The sequence below is a fragment of the Pseudorasbora parva genome, chromosome 19 (genome assembly GCF_024679245.1).
Source record: "Pseudorasbora parva isolate DD20220531a chromosome 19, ASM2467924v1, whole genome shotgun sequence".
NCBI classification, from domain to species: Eukaryota; Metazoa; Chordata; class Actinopteri; order Cypriniformes; family Gobionidae; genus Pseudorasbora; species Pseudorasbora parva.
Genome location: NC_090190.1, coordinates 14,407,486 through 14,429,935, shown reverse-complemented (window position 1 = coordinate 14,429,935; position 22,450 = coordinate 14,407,486). Strand labels below are relative to the sequence as shown.

At 36.3% G+C, this 22,450-nt stretch overlaps 1 protein-coding gene across 1 annotated transcript in view; it reads right to left on the bottom strand.

Moving 5' to 3' along the window:
• Positions 1 to 18,835, bottom strand: part of fndc5b (fibronectin type III domain containing 5b) — a 35,807-nt gene extending 16,972 nt beyond the window's left edge. The window contains exons 1-3 of the mRNA XM_067425208.1: positions 18,582 to 18,835; positions 6,805 to 6,920; positions 1,370 to 1,568 (exon numbers count right to left, since the gene is read on the bottom strand). Of these exons, the coding sequence (XP_067281309.1) occupies positions 1,370 to 1,568; positions 6,805 to 6,920; positions 18,582 to 18,660 (394 nt within the window). The 5' untranslated portion in view covers positions 18,661 to 18,835. The remainder of the gene's footprint in view (positions 1 to 1,369; positions 1,569 to 6,804; positions 6,921 to 18,581) is intronic.
• Between the last annotated feature and the right edge of the window lie 3,615 nt (positions 18,836 to 22,450).

Sequence of the window (22,450 nt, the reverse complement as noted above, 5' to 3'; positions counted from 1 at the left end):
TAGGTCATCGAAATGGATTATACAACATAAAAATTGACTGTTTTGTGCGTTGCTCTAGATAAGACAAGCTCCTTAGTAACAGAAAATGCAATGGGAAAACGCACAAAAGTGAACACTTCATACCCTGAATTATGACACAGCACCATTTTTAGAGCGATTGTATAACCACCTCCCTGCTGTGTTTTTTTCCCTCTACGGAAGTGATTTGGCTGTTTAGTCATCTTTCAAACGAATCTATGTTTTTAATAGTGCAAATCTTGAACAAAAAATGTGCTTCATCTGTATTGTATCTCTGTATATAATCATTTATATCTGATCGTTTAATGACTGGTTCATCCTATATATATATATACATACATATGTCCATACGTACGTTCAAACGAATATATATATATATATATATATATATATATATATATATATATATATATATATATATATATATATATATATATATATATATATATATATATATATATATATATAATAGGATGAACCAGTCATTATATGGATATATAACATATATACAAGTCAGTTTTTCATGCAATTGCAATAAGTGGAAACTGGAGATTTGAAGCTTCAAAATCACCAGAGAAGTGTTAAAAATACGGTTCATACATTCATAACATCAATCTATTCACTGAAAGGTCTCAGCTAAAATGAATGATCTGCTTATAAATCAGACTTTGCAAATTTTCCACTCAACACACCACAAAGAACTACAGCTGAAGTTAAAATATTCAGTCAAAAATGAAGTGATTTTCATCTCTATTCTAGTCTCTACTATTACAATTTTAAACTTTGTATTTCAGCACTTCTTATGTTACTGCCTCCTTCTGAATTGCTTTATTTTATTTCTTATTTATAGGTCACTCTGGTTAAAAGCATCTGCGAAATGAGCATCATATCCCTTCAGAAGACTTAAAATATAGTGCACAAGGAATATAAACTACTTTTAGGATACTGTTATGGTGTCTTTTTTATATTTTGGATCTTGACAGCCCCATCCCTTATTCACTTTTATTATACTGACAAGAATCACCAGCATATTCTTCCACACACACACAAAAAAAATGATAAAATAAAATAAACTTTTGTTCTCCACAGAAGAAAAGCAATTTAGATTTGAAACGACATTAGGGTAAGTAAATTATGACCATATTAATAGTCCTGCAAGACATAAAGTCGCAATTACAAGAAATTACATTGTGAGTGCTAAATAAAGTTATAAGATAAACTCAAAATGTCGCAATTTTGAAAATGGTACTCTGAAGTACTTTAAAGAATACCATGGTACTATTATAATATTATGGATAGTATGTTCAAAAACAGGTGCTTTTGGTAGTTTTTATTAGAGCTGCTCGCTTACCTGGACTTTTGGAGGCCAGTTTCTCTGACTCTTTGGGAGTGCGGAATAGAACCTGTTCACTCGAGGGGCTGGTGCCGCTCATGCTAATGGACTGCACATGCACAATGTACTCTGTGTCTTCCTCCAAGTCCCATAATACACATGAACGGGTGGTGGTGTTCACTTCCTGGATGAATCGCAGCATACGTACGTCCTTCTTCTATAAACATCAAAATGAAAAAAATATTAATGAGATTGAGAGCCTTGTGTTGATAATCCAAGGATAAATGTGGTTGGTGCAACCACATGAAATCAAAAATCATCTGGTTTACTTTTTCAAAATACATGTTCCTGGTCTAATTATGAATAATTAATCAGTGTGTGTTATTCCAACGATATATATATATTTTTAATTGTATTATTTAAGCAGTATGTAATATTTTGCTCTGTGTCTACAACAACTTTCCTCTTTGGTTGAAGTCACCAAGTCATCTTATTTTCACCTCTCCGTCCAGGTGTCACGGGGTGTGTGGCTTTAACAAAGCGCACGACGATGGAGAGTTCACAATAGTCCTTTTATTAAACAAAATTTAAGAGAAACACGCAGGAGAATAACTAGGAAATAACTTAACACATAAATGACCTCAACAAATAAACGCAAATGAGACCGAGAACTGAACAGAAAGAACTTAAGGCCCAAATACATGGTGAGATATATAATCAACTGAACAGAAACAGGTGAATGGAAGTAATTAATAAACAAAGAAACTAACAAGGAAAACAGAACACAGAATAGCAAAAAACAAACAAAACATCTACTAAACACCCTGACATTACAACCACTCCGGGAAGGTGTCGTAACTAAAATTAACTCTTTCTCCACCAGTGTTTTTAAAAAGAGTTGCCAGCCATCGCCAGGGTTTTTGACCATTTTCACCTAAATGTTATAGCCCATAGATTATTTTGTTTTATGAATATCTGAGCATGCAATATATCAAAAGCGCTGACCCTCTCCTTTTAAACAAAATACAAAACAAAACACTGTTTTATTCTAGCTTCTTGAATAGTTTTTTATCAACACTTGAATATGTGTAAGTTTAATACAAAAAGGCAATATTTTGAACAAAAAGCTGAGATAATCACGTTTTTGTGTAAGACTGTTTCCAGATCAGATTCAAAGCGGTGATCAAACACAGATGGAGTAGATCGAGTCCATCAATACCCCTAATGCTTACACAGTCCTTTATCTCCTCCTGGATCCACATTTCGTTCACTAACATTAGGCAGTTTTGATTCATATGATGTTAATGATGAACGTTATTTTTCATATGCATATTATTACACACGATCGCTTGTTTTACTGCGTCTTTTGATCAGGAGATTCATTACTCATTCGGGAGATGCGTAATAGCACCCCTAGCGCCTAACAGTGAAAACCCGGAAAATTCCGTTTTTGGTCTGTATGCTTTTTCTCGTCAATAAAGGAAAATTACATGTTTGGAGGGAAAATAGTTAATGCTCCAACTGAGGTGAGAAGGCGGTAGCTCAGGAGAAGGGAAGTGGATCAGGTGAAAGGCAGGAATCTGGAGGAGATGATGGCGGGAGAAACTAAGGTGGTAATGGTGGTGGGAAGAGCCAGATGCAGGAGGAGTCAGGCGAGAACCCAGACCGCATCCAGTACAAAGGCCCACGGCAGAGTCGATGGAGGGAGAAGCCATGGTAGAAACTTGGCAGGGTTAACCAGGCAGATGACAGAAGGAGACAGAGATGATGGAGGTGGAGACCCAAGCAGAGCCAAAGAGACGCACGCCGATTGCGGGTCAGGGTGCCAGAGGACTGTGGTGGAACCAGTGTGACTGAACACCTAGGCAGAGCCAAATGGAAGGTGGAGGCAGACGGAGCCATGGGGGGGAGGGATTAAACGCAGCTGTAGGACTGGAAGTCCATGGCACAGGCAAGAGTGAAGTCCTCTGAACCAAGGCAAAATGGGAGGGATGAGGGAGCCCGGTGGAGCCACAATGATGACAGTTCCAGGTAGACCCAAGGGACTGAAGGGCTTGATGGCTGAAGGCAGACCCAGGAGATCCTCTTGGCTAGGTGGAGCTGGTGACTGGAAGATCTGAGGTAAATCCACACAGAATAGTAGAGTAGACAAAGGAGGAGTCAAAAAGTTGAAAGCAACCAGCAGTGGTGGGGCCGACAGACTGGCTGGATTTGGAAGAGAAGGTGAAAAGGGGAGGCTGTGTGGGATCTCTGGAGATTCAGGAAACTGGGAGCTGAGAGGGATCAGCGGAGATGCAGGAGACTTGGAGCTGGGTAGGAGCAGTGGAGACACGGGAAACTGGATGGGAGATTCAGGTAAATAGCCTCTTCTAATTCATAAACTTCTGCAAAGCCCAGCTGCAACTCACCCTCAGTGGTGGCAGTCCTATTCGGGCTCTCCATCTGCAGTGGGCTCAGGGGTTCACTTGAGGTTCACTTGAGTTCTGGAGTGGGTCTGATGACGTCCTCATTGGGCCAGATGGTACAAGCCGATCCATTGTTCTCCAGCACCTACTTCACAAACGTGGCAAAATTCTTTTGAGGGCCAACACCCAGAAGGCATGCCTTACACCACTCATTTAGGCTTGCTCGGAAAAAAAAACATCTACAAATGGGGAAATTGGAAAGGCATGCCAGGTCTAGAAAGTCACTGGTGTGGTTCCCAAGATTATTTTCCCCCTTGCTCTAAACAGAGCAGGCAAACTAATCTGCTATTGGTTCACTTTAACAAAGTGCACGATGATGGAGAGCTCCTTTTATTAAACAAAATCTAAGAGAAACAGGCAGGAGAATAACTAGGAAATAAATTACAACGACAACACAATAAACACAAAAAAGTCTGAACACTCAACAGTAAGAACTCAGGGCTTCTTGAAGCTTGGAACATACTCTGCAAGAACAAAGGAATTTGTTCGTTTTCTCGAGGTGGCAAGAACAAGAACAAAGTTCGTTCTGGCCAGTACATTCCACACTCTGACCAATCACACAATAGTTCTCGGACACCCACAATAAAAAAGTTCTGCTCAGGCGATGTGTCGAGAACAAGCTGTGAGAACTCCCAAACCAGGGCTGCGAAAACAAAATTATGTCATTTTGATCTCGCAGCCCTAGGAGTGAGAACTTTTTTCTCTGTTCTTGCAGAGTATGTTGAAGCCTTTACATGGGTTGAGGTAATCAGCTGTAAAGAAACATGTGCGTAGAACTAATTAACAACCAAGAAAACTAACTAGGAAATCAGGCAAATTGGAACAGAGGTATTCCAGAAAGCTGTATATGCGACATCCCTGGGTATGTTTAAGAGTAAGTAAGCGGATAACATCAACTTTTGGTTCCAAAAAAAATGGAGGTAACTTTCAGTGTATGTAAGTAGCCATAGCAACTCACTCTCTGAGCATAACCTGCTCCAGACTAGGTTATGTTCCAGAGTTAGTTCACGTAGATGTATTAAGATGAGTGTTATATAATGTATATAGTTATATTAAGATAACCAAATCTGTTATATAGTTACAGTTATATAATATGCAATGGCATATATTAATTCTAAAGCACTATTATAACAAGATCATGTTTAAATGTTAATTAAATTCAAATATATTTATTATTTATTTTATTGTCATCTCACACATGGATCAACATTCAACTAATTAGCATCAAACAAACAATATAATCCTTATTCTTAGTGAATAAATATTAGTTATCAAATGAAGAGATTGAAAAAAAATATTGCACAGCCACCAAATAGTATGTGCATTAATTAGGTTATGTATTAAATAAAAGAAGACAAAGGAAGTGGAATGGCACACTCTTTCCATGGTGAATCACCGATTCGCTGCTCTGTTGAGAATGTCTTGTGTGTTCATGGAGTTGGAACTTACTCCTGGTTTTTGGAACCAGCATACCTTGAGTAAGGTTTTAGTTAATCAATCAATCAATCAATGAACTTTATTTATATAGCGCTTTTCCAATGACAATGGTTTCAAAGCATCTTCACAGTATTAAACAGGACAATATTGCAACAAAATTAGATTTGGCTGTACAGTCGTTCTGGAGAAAACAGTGATGTTATCAGTTTATTTTAATTTATCATTTAGCGACAATGTTGGCAGATCAGTATTATAGTTTATAGAATTAAATAAGACCTAATTAATTAATTGTATTTGTATATTTAGTTGAATAACTTAGATAATAATTTTAGTGTCCCTAACTGAGGAAGCCAAGCTAAAGGCGACAGTGGCAAGGAACCAAAACTCCACCAGGGCATGATGGAGAAAAAGGTTGATAAACCTTAGGAGAAACCAGGCTCAGTCGGGGTGCCAGTTCTCATCTGGCCAATTAACAAACAGTGTATGATTATTATTCTGTCAACCTTACAGGTCAGAAATCAAATTAGATCGGAACATTCTGGGTCTCACGCAAGAGACGAGTTTATTGAGGATGCCGCGTTGATTATTAATCATTATTAAATGAATCAAATAAATTAGTAGCAAGCAAACGTTACCCCCATTAAACCCACACAACATCTCATGAATCTTCAAATATTGTTTCTCTATCATTCCTCTGTCTGCTCTGTTTGTGTGTCTTCTACCATTTCACTCAGAAAATGTGAGAAAGGAGATATAGCTCTTATCCAATATAACTATTTAGTAATACCTTTCAATTTTTCCTCTTCAAAGCGTTTGAAGCACATTCATTTTCACACAAAATAAATGGTAAAAACAGTAAAAAAACGAACACTTAGGACTGGTTAATGTATGAAAGCATTTATCCTCTTCAATATCACAATTAGTTGTACTTCAAAACGGATCCTTCCATTTCCCTCAGATGTGTCTTAGTAAAAAAAAAAGATATCAACGGTTGTTTAATGTTTAATTTAATAATGTCTTACTGACCAAAGACCTGCACAAATGATGTCATTGTCAGAACAGATTTATAATGTGCACTAATAAACAGTGTTATCAGTGCAATTTTTTGTGAATTTATCGTTATCGTTTTATCGTTGTGATAAGTGGCATGAGAAATTCATGAGGAGATAAAATGAACACACACATTCACGCACACTGCAGAAACTCTGTCTCGCTCAGTTTGGTGACAAGCTGTAATGGCTTTGTACTCCAGCAGATGGTCACTGCAGTCCTTATTACTGAGGTCTCCACAGTGACTGCTTTACTCAAATCTGCACACACACACACTAATGAATGCATGCATAAAACATTTACAGAAAGCTCAAGGCCATCTAAAATATCAACAGCATTTGCCCTCGATGAGAAAGCAGACCAGTCTACACTGACACATAACCAACATGCTTACACAAGCATTCCTCAATGATATTGCCTCATTAAACTTGAGTTATGAGGTGATTTCCCCCTGTTTTGCACATGTAAGTACTCAAAATGGACCATAAACTGGTTCAATACCTGCTGGGTGATGGCAAACCCAATGACTGGGTCTCCCTCCAGAATGTCCCATGTCACTATTGCCGAGTTCCCCTCCAGTGCTTTGATGGTCACATTGAGCGGAGCAGATAAACTGTCTGAGGAAGAAGAAGAAAAAAATGGATAAAAGGTACTGGTCTGACATACTGCAAGACTTCTCTCGTTTTAAAGTCCCTCATTCATGCACAATATTAAGACTGCAGAAAATGCAAGTGTTTGCAGAACTATGCTATATGCTAGGCTATAATGTTTTATGTACTTTGCAACTGCAAAGTTAATTATTGTTCATTTTTCTTAATGAAATTCAAATGCATGTTTAATAATGATAATGATTCTTCTATTTCAACTCTTCAATGTGTATTATGGCAATAATAACAGAATTTGCATACTTTTGAAACAAAATAACAGCACTCAGCACTTTTTTCGCGTTACTTTTAGCTGTACTAGAAGTAGATTGGACCAGTCACAGTGGTTTATGATAACTGATTCTGAATAACCATTTTATTTCATATTTAACCATACAGTAAATGGCAGGGAATAATACAAATAGGTTATATTTATAATTTCCTGTATGACACACGCTGACTGACCTCTGATGGTTCTGCAGTCAGTGAGATTGTGTTCTCAATAATACTCATACTAATAATACTGAATGTAAAATAAATAAATAAATAAAAGTTACTTGGTTGCCTTCACATTTTTAGTTCATTGAAATTAAAAATTTGAGTTAATACAATGAACATTTTTGAGAATCGACAACCTTTATTTAAATATTATTAAAAGATTCCGTAAGCATATTGGGTAATTGTGAGTGTTTTATTTCTGATGACGCAGTGAAACATGCCAAATTGTGCTATTTTCATGATTTATCACATTTTTTATGTGGTTCAGATAAAATAATATTTTGAGTTTCTATTGATTAAACCAATTTCCTTTATTGTATCAACTCAATTTTTTTTATTTCAATAAACTCGAAATTTAAAGGGAACCAGGTTGCTTACTTTTTTAAAGTTAAACCAACAAAAAAATATTACATTGTAGACATTCTGGTTAAATGTTTGCTGTAAGCTAATTCTGCAGCATCCTCTGAAACCCTCCACCTCCCCCAGCTCCACCTGCCTAGATCTGCTACAGGACGTTACATGTTTACAGCAGCACATCTATGTAGTCCATACGTGCTCTGTAGCAACAGCAGCAGTCTGCATTGCAGATCTAGTCTGCAGATTGTATACATTAACGCAGAATTTGCTTTTATTAGCGAAACAACGACTCTCATGCAATATTATCCTTACAACTTTTTTACAGTTCATACAATGTCACAGAAAATACATTCAGAAAGACCCATCTTGGCTGTCTTGTCTGACCAGTGTGTTGCTATGCAATATTCTGAGGTTGGTATTCTGAGCATTTGTGGTCACTTGAACTTATAAGACCCTGTGCACCTAAACATAGCCTTATTAAGATATTCTCACATTAGATTAAGAATTATGACGTTAGTATGAAACTGTTTTCAACCCAAATGGTTCATTCGGTCTCTGTCGACATTTGTTATGTCATTCTCTAGCTATTTTGTTCTAATACCAAAAATGAACCGTACGGTTTGGCTGATGGAAATGCTCTGATGCTCAGCTCCATGTTTGCTCTAGATCAATATTTCCACTGCTCTTTACTTTTATTTACTGTGTGGGAGCTCTTAGATTGTGATCTGAACCAGCCTCTTTGTCTTTGATGGTCATCAAACAAAGAAAATGGCCTGCCACAGCATAGAGCACACACAGCCAGCCGCTGTTTGGCCATTGGGCATTTTGTTCATGAATTAAACTGAAATGTTTTGCAGCAAAGATGTCAGAAGTTGTGTTGTGTGTCATCGCTTGTCAGAATGATATGCCGTTGTTTAAATCAGTGCGTGGAGATCTAATTATCAGTAATGTTTGTTGACTACAGAGTGAAATGGTTGTCTGCTTAACGTCATCCATCACAATGTAACAAATTCACACCCTGCAGATGGGAAATAATGTATTTAAAGGGGATGACAGACAGAGAAAGGCAGTCATCCCTGAGGACACAATATGTTTCCTACTGGGCAGGATGTGCTTGTAACAGTCATACATTACAGCTTAAATAGGAGAGTATGTAACATGCTTTCAGAAATAGAACTTATTAGTTTATTGATGCCTGTGGCGTTCTCATTCGCACCCCAGAATTCATGGTTCAAGAAATCCTGTGGTCCAAAAGATTAATTCACTCCAAAATTTAAATATAAAAATAGATAGTAATATAAAAAGATAGTTCAAAATATGAATAAATAATATAATGGTATATAAATAATATTAAAATAACTGTCTTAACTGACCAACATTGTCATTAAGTTTGAATATGCTAAAGTTTGACAGTTTTCAGAAAATAACTTGAATTTATCTTTTTCACATAAAACCATAGAAGACTCTAATATAGTGCACAAGTTGTATGAACTACTTACTTACTTTATTGGGGACTTATTTTCAGCTCCTGGTATGTTTTTATGGAAACGAGAAGCATGAACTTGAACATGCTGCTAAACTACTCCTAGAAAATCCTAAGGGTTTAGAATGACATGAGGGTTAACACTAGAATATATTTATGCTTATGGCAGGATACAATAATCACTGAATATAGGCTAAACCAGCCTGCAATGACAATGAGAATTAGAAGAAATAAATACATATTTGGGTGGTGTAATATTATCTATTGTGGCTAAAACTGAGTACCAATCTCAGTGGGTGAAAGGCATTGAAAGGCGTAGGACGTTAAAACATAAGCAATGACAGCGCGAAAATAAAGGCATTGTATAGGTACATTTGACCTGTTCGTATTATAGGTATAACTGCCCCGTTTTTAATCTTCTTTTATCAAAACAATTTTTAACAAGGTATTGTAAATAACACAATTGTGAGACTTGGATATTTTGTTGAAAATCTGTTTTGAACATCGGAAAAACCCTGTGGCAGTTATAGTGTTGAATCTTGTTTTTAGGTAACTATTCTGTTTTCATACTGTACAAATCGTATTTTATATCCCCCTACACTGCCCCTGCTCCTAAACCTACCCATCACAGGAAACATTCTGCATTTTTACGTTCTAAAAAAAACTCATTCTGTATCATTTATAAGCCTTTTGAAAAGTGCATGGGGTAATGTCCTCATATTTCCCCCTCTCCTTGTAATACATACCCATGTCATTATACACAGGGTGTTGTGATATTTCACAAAAACAAACACACACACACACACACACACACACACACGAACACTTTGTTTTCAGTTTCCACCATTTCCCTTTTTTTAGTTTGTTGTCATGGTTATTAATTGATAGTCTTTTTCTTCAGCTTTGTTTATTTACCCATTATCACTAGTTTTTTTATGTTCTCTCTGTTTCTGTAGCCTACAGTTTGTCTTGCCTTGTTTTCTCTCTTTGTGCTCTTTGTGCAAAATATCTTGTTATATTAAACACTTCTGATCCTTTATCGTAGTCTTCGTGGTCATTCATATTATTCTATATAGTATGGCAGAAGTTGCACACCTTTCACCTTTAATGATGGGATGTTAATTTGGAAAAATATAATTTGGATTAGACGTGCGGATTTTCGATAATGCGATTTATCACGATAATGAATATGCACGATATTGTTATCGTGGGCACTTTAAAATATCGTAAATAATAATTTATTAACAATTAGTAATTTTTTTATAATGCGCTCAATAATACTTTCCACCGCTGTATTCTGCGTCAGGGACACGCGCTCAGGTGAAATGAGAACCACATGAAAGAGTGAAGGAGACACGCTGCTGAAGTGCCGCTCAGTGACAGCAGAGGGCGCTGATGAACTGCAGAATGCCGCGGTTACCCCGGAAACCCCGCAAACTAAACAAACCGCGTGTAGTTTTTAAAACAGCCATTCGTTTTTTGTAATCTCAATGAAGTTCATCACAGCACCAAATACTTAATAAGTAAAGACTTAATAGGCTATTTATTTTCAAACGTAAACATGTGTATGTTTTAATCTGGACTACAACATGCCCTAACTGTTCTAATTATTTGTTATTGTTCAGTAAAACTTTGAGACATACGACTTCATTAGTTAACATGTTAATTGATTACTACCAAACTGACAATGAAAATGAAAAACACTTATAAAGAATTAATTATTCTAAGTAATGTTAATTTCCTAGTTACTGTTTAATAACATTAAAATCAAAATAATTTTTAATGGACCTAAGATAAAACTAACAATGATCAGTATTTCTTAACTAACATTAACAAAAACATTATACTTTCTGTACCAAATGTAACTATTGCTCAATCTTAATTAATGCATTAAATAATGAGACCTTATTGTAATTTGTTAGCCTACCTGTTGTTCTCTATAGCCTAATTCTTTTGCACTTTAATCTGTTTGAAAATTGTACTTTTACAGCTCTGAAAAAAATCAAGAGACCACTTAACATTGATTTCTCAATGTTTCTTAATGTTAAGTGGTCTCTTTTTTTTCAGAGCTGTATATATTTTTGGTGCACTATTGTTTTTAAACATTCAGTTATTTTTGTTCTTACAAAAATAGTTCTTAAAGCTGTTATGCTAGCAACACTTTTTTGCAACTTATTTAAATATCGTGATAATATTGTATATCGTGATAAAACTTCAGCAATTAATCGCAACATGAAAAATTGATATCGGCACATGCCTAATTTGGATATTTTCCAAAAGTATTCAACACCAGCGCTTATTCACTGGCGATGCCTTTCTTGCCTCCTTAAAAATGAAGGTCAAGCTTGAATATATTTGTTACAGACATTGTGTCAGACATGATGTTTACACATACAGTGCATTCATTTTACCTCGGGACAGGCAAAGAACATTCATTCAGTCTTTCTGGATCCCATAGGTTGGTAATGGGCTTCATGTGAATGTTCTATAGGTCCTTGGCTTGCAGCCAGACACCAAACCTAAAGTGTATTAGCCTTTCCGCTGAGACAAACGTGTTTTGAATGTATAGACTTTTAGGGCATTCACTCAACCGGCAATCTTGCAATGAGCACTGCTTAGGAATACTGGCCCTTTGGAAAAGTTAATTTGATTCATTTTTCAACGTCACATTGAACTCACTATCATGTGTGCTAGTCGCCCTTATAGGAAGCAAGAGCATTCTGGTTGTCTCTTGTCTGAGGAGTTTGCAGTCAGGTAATAGTCATTACCTAGACCTGCAGCCATAATTTAAGGAGCCAAGGCTATGAGGTGAATCACCTGGCTTGGCTTGATTGCGTCCTCAGTCCCTAGACATGGCAGTCCTCGTAAATATCTAGCTTAGCACTGCTGTCCCACAGAAAGCCTTAGAGGGATATTTATTGGGGTAAATTTTGGTCAAGAGCTGAGGCTGTCACAATATATGTGACCCTGGACCACAAAAACAGTCATAAGGGTCACTTTTGGAATTGAGATTTATACTTCCTATGACACCTGAATAAATAAGCTTTACATTGATGTATGGTTTGTTGGGATAATATTTGGCTGAGATACAACTATTTGAAAATCTGAAGGTGCAAAAAAAAAAAAAAAAATTTTTTAAATATTGAATCTATTCAAAATTTCGAAGAATATTGTTAAAAGTTGTCCAAATGAAGGCCTTAGCAATGCATATTACTACTAGTAATGAATGTTTATATATATTTACAGCATTGATGAAACATGATCTTTATTTAATATCCTAATGATTTTTGGCATATAAAGAAAAATTGATAATTTTGACCCACAAGGTATTTTTGGCTATTGCCACAAATATACCCGTGTGACTTATGACACGTTTTGTGGTCAAGGGTCACATGTATAGTAACCTGAAGATATTTTGATGGCGAGAGGTTGAGCCATTTAGTTTAAAGTAAATGCAAAGATTTTTTAGTAGACAAAGATGTGTTTTGTTTATATAAGGCCACCAATTGTAGCTGTTTAATCAGATCATGAGTATGAATTTGATAAAAGTAATATGAGGATGGTATAAAAATAGCTCAATAAAGGCTCAAATAAATAGAAAGAAAACTAGCAGTTGAAACCAAATGTTTCATAATTTCCACTGATAAACAATTCAGTGATGACAAGAAGCAGTTTTACCTAAGGTCTGTAAGTGGTTTCACAGCTCAGGCTGACCTCTAGACTGAGAATATTACACCCTTGAGATTAAAATCCCACTCTCTGAGTCTGATCCACAGACCACATGTCCTGTCTTGAACTCAGAGGAAGTGATGCAAACTGCTCCCCTCCAGCATCTAATAACATCTTAGCTTGGAGTCTGCACTCCACCTGACCGCCTCTTATTTTCAGAAACTTTTGACAATATTTTGTGTGATTTCATGCAGTGTGTTATCCACCATGGTTGATTTATGTATGTGATTAATTTGGAAAAACAGTGACAAGTGATAACATTTAAAGGCACTATATGTAAGATTTTTGGATTAAAATATCCAAAAAAACACTAAAACATGTTATCGACTAAAACTAAAATCTGTTTATCGATAGAAAACGAGTCAGCTCAACACAGTAAGTCCAACCCGATCTCATGGGAATTCATATGTATTTGATGAGTTGGTCAATTCGTATGATTTTCTATATTTAAGATTTTTGGATTCAAATATCCAAAAAACACTAAAACGTGTTATCGACTCAACACAGTAAGTCCAAACCGATCTCATGGGAATTCATATGTATTTGATGAGTTGGTCAATTCATATTATTTTCGTATCATCATCCAAGCGGATGCTGCACATTGGTGGTGGTTGAGGAGATACCCCCTTCTCTGTAAAGCGCTTTGAGTTCCTAGAAAAGCGCTATATAAATGTAATGAATTATATTTTTATTATAACACACTTTAACTTATTTTTAGTATGATTGTTTTGACCAAGTAAAACAGTGCTGCCTTAGCCTACAATTTTAATTCATCAAATAAAGTGGCCTAGTGTGTGAGTAGTAATTCAATAATTGTGCTATTTCATTAAAATTAAAGTGATCGACAATAACTAACAAAGTTTTATGTTCAGGGAAGGAGGAGACGTTAAACGCAACTTTAATTGTAAAATAAACATAAACCAAATGAAAGGAGCGACTGTGGCTGACTGCCATATAAAAGCATATATACAATTTTATATTAATAGAAAAGATAGGAGCGGCATCAGTCGACTGCCATTTAAAAGTTTACCTTTTTATTTATCATATCAAAGAATCTAGGAAAAATTTGATCAAAACCTTTTTTTTTACATTGATGACCATTATTAATAATTCAGCACTGATAACACTATAATTAAGCACCAAATCTGCATATTAGAATGATTTCTGAAGGATCATGTGATACTGAAGACTGGAGTAAAATTCAGCTTTGCCATCACAGGAATAGCTTACATTTTTAAAATATATGAAAAGAAAACAGTTATTTTAAAAGTACTTGTTCATATTGTAATAATATTTTGCAATATTACTATTTACTGTATATTTGATCAAATAAATGCAGCCTTGGTGAGCATTAGAGACAAAAACATTAAGAAGCATTAATTATAATTCGTTTTTGCATTGTAATTATGGTGTACTGAAAAGCCCCTTTCACACTGCACGTCGGACCCGCAATATTCCCGGAACATTGCCCGGTCGCCTTCTGTGTGAATGCAACCACGTCCCGAAATTGATTACCGAACTGAACCCGGGTCGTGGACCTAGTAACATTGCGGGATTCGACCCGGGACGAGCGCGGTGTGAACAAAAGCCAAAACTAATGTCGCAACGTGTACGTAGTTATCGTGCGACTCCTAGAGCTTGTTTTTTCAATAATACAACCCTGCAGTGCCAGAAGAGCTAGTCGGTGTTTTAAACGCAGAGAGTGTTCGTATACAAAAGAAACTCAAATTAAACAAGCAGAAATGTGTGCAAACTGGACACAAGTCGAGACCACGGAGCTCCTTACTATCCGCGCTGAAGCTGAGATCGCTCGCCATTATACGTCACATCAGGATGTCACGTGTCAACCGTTACGGGTTGTGTGTGAAAGCGCACATATTACGGTATTTCGCTGGCAGTGTGAATGGACCAAATCTAGCGGCCCGGGAACAAAGGCCGGTTCGCATTATCCGTGTATTTGCCGGAATCGCAGTGTGAAAGGGGCTTAAGTAAAGTTATGTAAAGCATTTAGCATAAGGCTGCAACATAACAATGTGAAAAACGTAAGGGTTACAAATTCTTTCGCAAAATAATAATAAAACATCATAAGCAGCCAAAGCAGGTTTGAGTCTGACCAACGTGTTAGAAAACAAACCACTTCATCACAGCTCCAAACCTCTGAGCATTTCAGGCTTGGCTTTTGTCAGTTAAATATTAATTTATGTGATTGTGATTAATTCGTCATATTAATGCAATTAGAATTTTTTATATTGACTGACATCCCTAGACTTAATGCGTCAAAAACAGAATCTCAGAGCGATGAACTGATAGATTTACTCTAATATGCAATGCACAGGGGCGACTGGCCCATCTAAACAACATCAGACTCATAAAATATTCATAATGTCCTCCTGTAGCTTTGATGAGATGCCTGACACTGTCAGATGAAACAAACATGTGAGAGCTCGGAGCGAGGAACTTCGCGTTGCACATTGCGGGGGCACCTCTTCCTTTCATCACAAGCGTCATAACAAAATACAACAGGCCTGTAATAAGACCAACCCTTCATGCAGCCTCTAAAGTTGATCAGTTATTCTGTGACATGTTTGTTTCACCTGCTTCCTCTGTTGCTTCTCTGTATTAGACAGGGTGTTTAAACTGTGTTCTTTTCATAATGGTGAGGAAATGTCACTTGCTCTCTTCATTAATATTCCTCCGTCCTGCATCACTGCCAGAGCCTCAGTATAAAGATGTATGGACAGAGGCTTTGTTGCTTCTCTAGACAACATAAAAGAGAAAAGCAGAGTGAAAATGGTCCGGTGTGCTTTAATAGTGTCTGTTTGTGTGTGTTGTCAGCTGTGGGTGTCTGTTATAGTTAATCTGTACATAATGTTACACATTAGCCGCTCAGAACAGTATCGTAATCATGTTCACGCTGTGCTTTTATTTCAGATATATGGAATGGTCTTGACAGATATATGGAATGGCAATATCACTTCATAGCTACTTTTATGATAAAAGAGCATTTATTGTGTATTTCTACACTAGTATATTATTTTTCAGATTGCAAACCAAGTGCTACTGATGTGAAATAGTATACTGTTCCAGCAGACTGCCCTATCTTTACAAACAACTGTTTATAGAATAAAGTAATAGGTGACTTTCATCATATATTTAAAGTCGCCATGAAATCCAAATTAACCATTTGCATTTTTTATGAAATATTTCAGTGTTTATTATAAATGATTTATCTTTGCTCATTATGTTTTACCCTTGTAATCTTTATTCAAATTAACTTCCCTTCCCTCTTGCAGCGACATCTCTTCTCTGATGACGTGTATATGAGATCACAGCAATAGCAAACCACTATCCAATCAGTTCCCGAAAGACAAAATCAAGTATTTCCCTTGGATATACGTCACAACAGGGAAGAAACTTCCATGTCATGCCGACTTCAATGGTGCATTCCATTTTGTCCTCAGAGGTGGGAAAAACCTAGTCCCCATAGGAACTTTTGACTGGAATGCCTCTCAGAGTCGGAGTTGTGACTGGGAAACTCGTGGGAAAGTGTAACAATCTCGGCTTTACAATCCAATATTGGCTGCTCAGCGCATCAACCGTTGTAGAACAGTAGAAATATTGTTTTATTAGCACGTTTGTTTGTCAATGTCAGTGCACAAATTGCTATCCAAACTCAATTTGTGGACATCTGCATTATCTGTGCTAAATACCGCGTTTTATGTGGATTCTGAAAGAGAAAGCACAACAAAGGTTTGCCTGCATCCATCTTAGATATCTGACCTGTTTACTAGAACGTGGTCAACTCGGGTGTGACATCACAGCTACAACATCCTAGTAACATTTTAGTTTATAGGGTGCCAATTCTCACGATTAACTATTTGCTTATTAACTTGCATATTACTAGAATATTGCCTGTTATTAGTAGCCTACTTAACACACATATTAATGCCTTATTCTGCATGCATAACCACATTCAACATCTCTCAATCCTAATTTTAATACCTAAACTTAACAACTACCTTACTAACTATTAATTAAAGCAGTATTTAAGACAAAAGTCATCGTACAGTATAGTGAGAATTGGATCATAATCTAAAGTGTGACCGACATCCCTCCTCCAAGGTAAATAGAACGTAGCAAAAGCCCTATAGTTGTATCAATGGCTATTATTACCAATGCACCGGTTTATCATCAGATTAATGTAATTTTCTTTTGATCATTTAAAAACAGTTGTAATCAGAGCCTGTTATGTCTTGGTAAGCCACATGTCCACACATAGCAAGCAGCTTGACATCTAGCAAATTCAAAGTCATTTCAAATTACTGCTGATACTTTTTTTTATTACTTTTATCATTTTTAGGTGTCCGGTGATGCCTTCATTTTCATGTCACCGCAAAACAGAAATGAAACTTAAAACACACATACCACATGTGGATCAAACTGATGAAATATATACTCATTAGGACCAGTTATTCTTATGAATATTTAAATGTACATTTGCCATGCCTTCATGCCCCCCAAATGATTTTTTATGCTTCTTGTTTCGTGTTTTCTATAAATTGACACTTAAAAAGAATGCGCATTAATTGTGGTAGTCATTGATTTACATTTGTCATTTAGTATTGGCACTTCATTTTTTTTATATATCAGCTTTTATTCTGAGAAACCGATTTGTACAGCACTTTTAAAAAAGGTCAATTGTTATTGTATACCATTCCAAACTGTTTAACTAGGCCTAACAGTATTTATGATAACAGTAAAAAAGATGAACCATGATAACTGACATCTGCACATCATTTTTAATAGGCCAGCTATAGTTTTATGTTTTAAAAAAAAGGTTAAAGTAATAAAAGGTTATAGTCCAGGGTGGGAAAAACACACTAATACAAAACATGATAGGCTATTAAATTATATATTACTTTGAAAGGTTAAATTAATGGAGAAAGATAAATGCAAATACGATCGAAGTGGATGAATTTGTGACCTTGACAAAGTAATCATTATTCTGCTGTAGTTAGCTGTAGCTACTAGTTATCAGATCATTTGCCATTTAACAAATTAATTCAGTAGCCTACTATAATGTGTCTGCATGCATCTAGACAAATTCCCTAAATCCCAGAGCTTTCAAATGTGATCTATTGTGCATTCAAACTGTGATTTCTGTCTACCGTCCAGGTTTCAACTGTCTATGCGACCAATAATTAGGGTTCACATGAATATCAATTAGGATCACATGAATTGTTCACAGCATACATGCAGTCTGAATGAACAGTGGAACCCACGAGCGTCTGTGCTTCCCAATGGAGGGCTGAACAGGTAGTAGCGCATCATTTATTCATCTCATACCCGCAACCTGTGTGTTCTCTACCGATGTGAACATGTCAGAATGCATTTTACTAGGCGTACTGTTTGTAGTTAAAAGATAAGACAGCTGTCATTCTGTTCATTCATGCAAAAATAGTGTAACAGGGTTCAGTGTCTTTTTTTCTGTCTGGCGCAAAAGCCCAATAATGACCATATATAATAATGACATTCCTGACTAAATGAATACAATCCCGCAAACTTACCGGCGTTAACCGAGGACACGGAGATATAAGCCAAAAACAACAATAACACCGCAGCACACGAGCCTTTAATTCCCCACATCCTTCAAGGAATTCTTTACATTCTGTTCGGAAGACGTTGAATCCCATTTACTCGCAAGATTTTTTTAAAACTTATATGTCTGCGTTCAAGCGTTTAACATTCACGACTGGTTGCCGTCTTTATTCCTGCATCAGTCCAGAACAGCACTGGATCTAAACTCCGTACTTGCCGCAGAAAGTCGACATAAGAAGACTGCCTGAGCCCATTGGACGGCATATGTCACCATTACCAAACGGAAATAATCTATTAATCCTCGAGGGGGCGCTCGGTGGCTCACAAAGCCGAACTTCTCATTGAACCGCATTCAAATTTGAGTGCATTAAGAGCAGTTCCAAGCTAAAATTCAACGTGTTTTAAATCTATAAATCCCAAATATTCTATAATCTTTCTATATCTGTCATATAAACGGAAGTCAGTCACAGCAATCGCAGTACAACGGCTAAATAAAATACCTTATTATGTAATCACAAACGACTGTGATTGGTCCGCCCTACAAGCGCTGAGAAAAGTAACAGGCACCATGTGACAACGTTGTCCACGGTCCAGCGGTGATCTAGATGATAATTCACAGCCGAATAAAGACAATGACGATCTTCTGAGTTGAAAAGGAATTGAGATTGGAGAAAAAGAGAGCACTTTACCTTTAGAGGGTCTAATACCTCTCAAACTGAGGCTTGACCTAAATCAAAGGTTGATTGAGGCTTTTAAGTTACCATGAAATCAAAATGAACCATTCTTTGTTTATGTTTATTTTTATTTATTGAACATAGCACTATTTATTATAAATAATTTATCCATAACCATTTTTTCTTACTTCATATTCTTAAAAAAAAAAAAACTCTGCTCTCCTCAACAGCGTTCTCTTATGCCAGGGTAACCTGTCACACATCAATTCCCTACATTTTTTCTTGTTCCACTTTCGATATCACAATAGGGAATAAAAGACGATCACACCTTCCTTTTCATGCTGACTAGTAGCTGTTTTGTTACATGTTTCAACAAAAGCCTTTTCAAATACAATTTGATTACCGGTAGGCCCTAACCATGAAAGTTATGCTGACACATATTTATACCTAGCACAAAATAAATGCTTAGTGCATGTTGTCAGGATCAGTATTGACTGATTAGAAAATGTTTTGATACCCAAGTTCCAGAGATGGGCATGCCATAAACTTTAAACATGGTGTCGGGGAGAACTAGGCCTACTGCTGTGGTAGGTATGATTTATTTATTTTTTCCTACAAAACAACTAGATCTTCTTGTCTTGCCGTTAAAGTAGCCAAGTTCATATTTACATATACGATTAGACCTAGGCTATATGCATTTGAAGTGTAGCCGATTGTATGTTTTACTGACCGAAATTACACAATCGGCAGAAAGCGGATATCATCGTAAATGTTTATATGGTTTTCAGTGCATGTGGCACTACATATAAAGTTGGTTTTAATAAGATTTTCCCAATAATTAGGAACTAATAAACCTGGTGTCCTCTGTGATTGTTCATTCCGACCACAAATCCCTTGAATGCAACAAGCTCGTACTCATGATTTCAGAAGTGGGAATTAATACATTTCCATAGTACGTGAAGGCAGCATAAAACGTCGAAGTTAGTGCACATATTATGAGCAGACGGTGATGAGTAGTGATCACACACTACAAGCTGCGGACACACACTCCTAGAGCAGTGAACTGAATTAATTATACATTTTAAATGGGTTCAGCATTATGTAACTTATATTTTAGTATTCTCTAGACTATTTGAAGTCATAAAGTGAGCAGGATATATAAAAATGTAGCGCATGGCTTTGGCAGGCATGTATTATACTAAACAGGGTAGCGGGTGCCATGAGCCCTCCCCAGCTCTACAGCGCCCCTCAATTTTCCAATGTAAATCTGTGGTGAAAAAGGGAACTGCAGTGAGTTCTAATTGAGAGCAAATAAGGCAGGTTTCAGACTGCCCCGTTAATTTTCACATTTCCTTTGTTAACCTTGTTAGCAGTTAACCTTGCTCCAGACCATCAATCCGCTATATTAGTCTGCATCAGGTCAGTAAAAAGCTGGCATGTCAGTTCTTTGTAGCAAATTAATGAAAGTTTAATGTAGGCTAAATTGCCTTATATAATTATGTTGTGCTTGTTCTGAGAATAGAAATGACTTCCCTGTCCTCACTTGTAACATTCTAAAACATTTAGAGGCAATAAATGCTACATTAAGATGGCATTCTATCCGTGCTTCTCAATCAACATTAGAGCACCCCTCTCAGGCTCAATAACTCAAGGACGTTAGACCTCTGCCAAAAGTGCCTGTGTGTGTTCAGTGATGAGAATATAAAGCTTACAAAATGTTTATCAAAATAGCGCTATGACCCAGAATCTGGCCTGTCAAACCAATCACTAATTTTTCCATAGAATATCCTTTATATAAACCCCATTAAAGTTATTGTGTAAGTTGCACACTGGCCTGTCTGGGCTGGTAAGCTCCACCTATTTTAGTACTCCCTTTGTCAGGGTAATTTCCATTCTACTCGTGTATTCAGTTTCTATGTTGTAGCCAGTACCTGGGACAGTGCATGGAGCTCTGCATGACAGCCAGCTTTAACACACATTGGCGGTTTTCGGTGTACAACATGGGAGCAGCTCAAAATGCAATGACTAAAGCTAAATGGACAGTCCAGTGACTGCTGATCTATAGTCATCCGCTGCAGGCCATTCAGTCTCCGATTGAAATGTAGAGTGAAAAAGTGCTGGCAGTGTCTTCATCACTCCCTCTTGCTTGTTCCTGCCAGAATGCTTACTGAGGGAAACCACTCTTCCTAAATTTGTGGAGGTCTTTCCAGCTCTCTCCTTGATTGTCCGTGCCAAGTGCTGAGAAATACCCTCTGCACGTCGAAAGGAATTGCCACCACTTTAAATTCACACAATGCACTTCCCATTAACACTGTATGGCACATTTTCATTATTCTAATGTACAGTATAGGCCTTATATTGTCATTATGCCAAATACGAATAATTATATTTACATTTATATTGATCTAAAATATATTGATCTAAAATATACTGACATCTACAGTTGCAGTGCAGATTTTATCAAGTGTAAGGCTTGGCCTAGCTACACATTTAGTTACTTCTTTACTTACATCATGGAGATCTATTTAGGACGAGTAAAGTTTACATATGTGGGCTAAAACACCAACAAGTCCAAACCACCTTTTTTGCGATAAATGTTATTAAATACATCGTGGAGGGCATTTTAAACCGGGTATTTTCATGACAGCTATTTGTTAAGTAAAAACACAAGTGAACCAGTAGTGTTGTTAATATTAACTAAAAGGAAAACTATTAAAAATTAATTTCAGTAATTTAAATAAAACTGAAATGTAATATCAATGCAAATGTTTGACTAAATTATGTAATTAAAAAAGTTAAAATACTAAAATTACAACAACATCAACAACAAAAGCTATAGAAAGAACAAATTATTTTTAAAAAATGACAAAAGCACACAACAAAAAACATAATCATAAAACATAAAACTTATAAAATAACAGCTAATTCAAAATGTAATTAAATAGTTTACTCATTTAAAAATGTTGGGTTAAAAATAACCCAACAAGAAACCCAACTGTAGGATATTTTAAACCCAATGCATTAGGTAAAAAGCCAGTTGGGTTAAAAGTACATTTTTAAACTTTTAATTTTTATTAATTACATTATTTTTAATAAATAAAATACACATTGTTTTCAAAAACAATACATATGTACTGTATATATATATATATACATTTAAAACT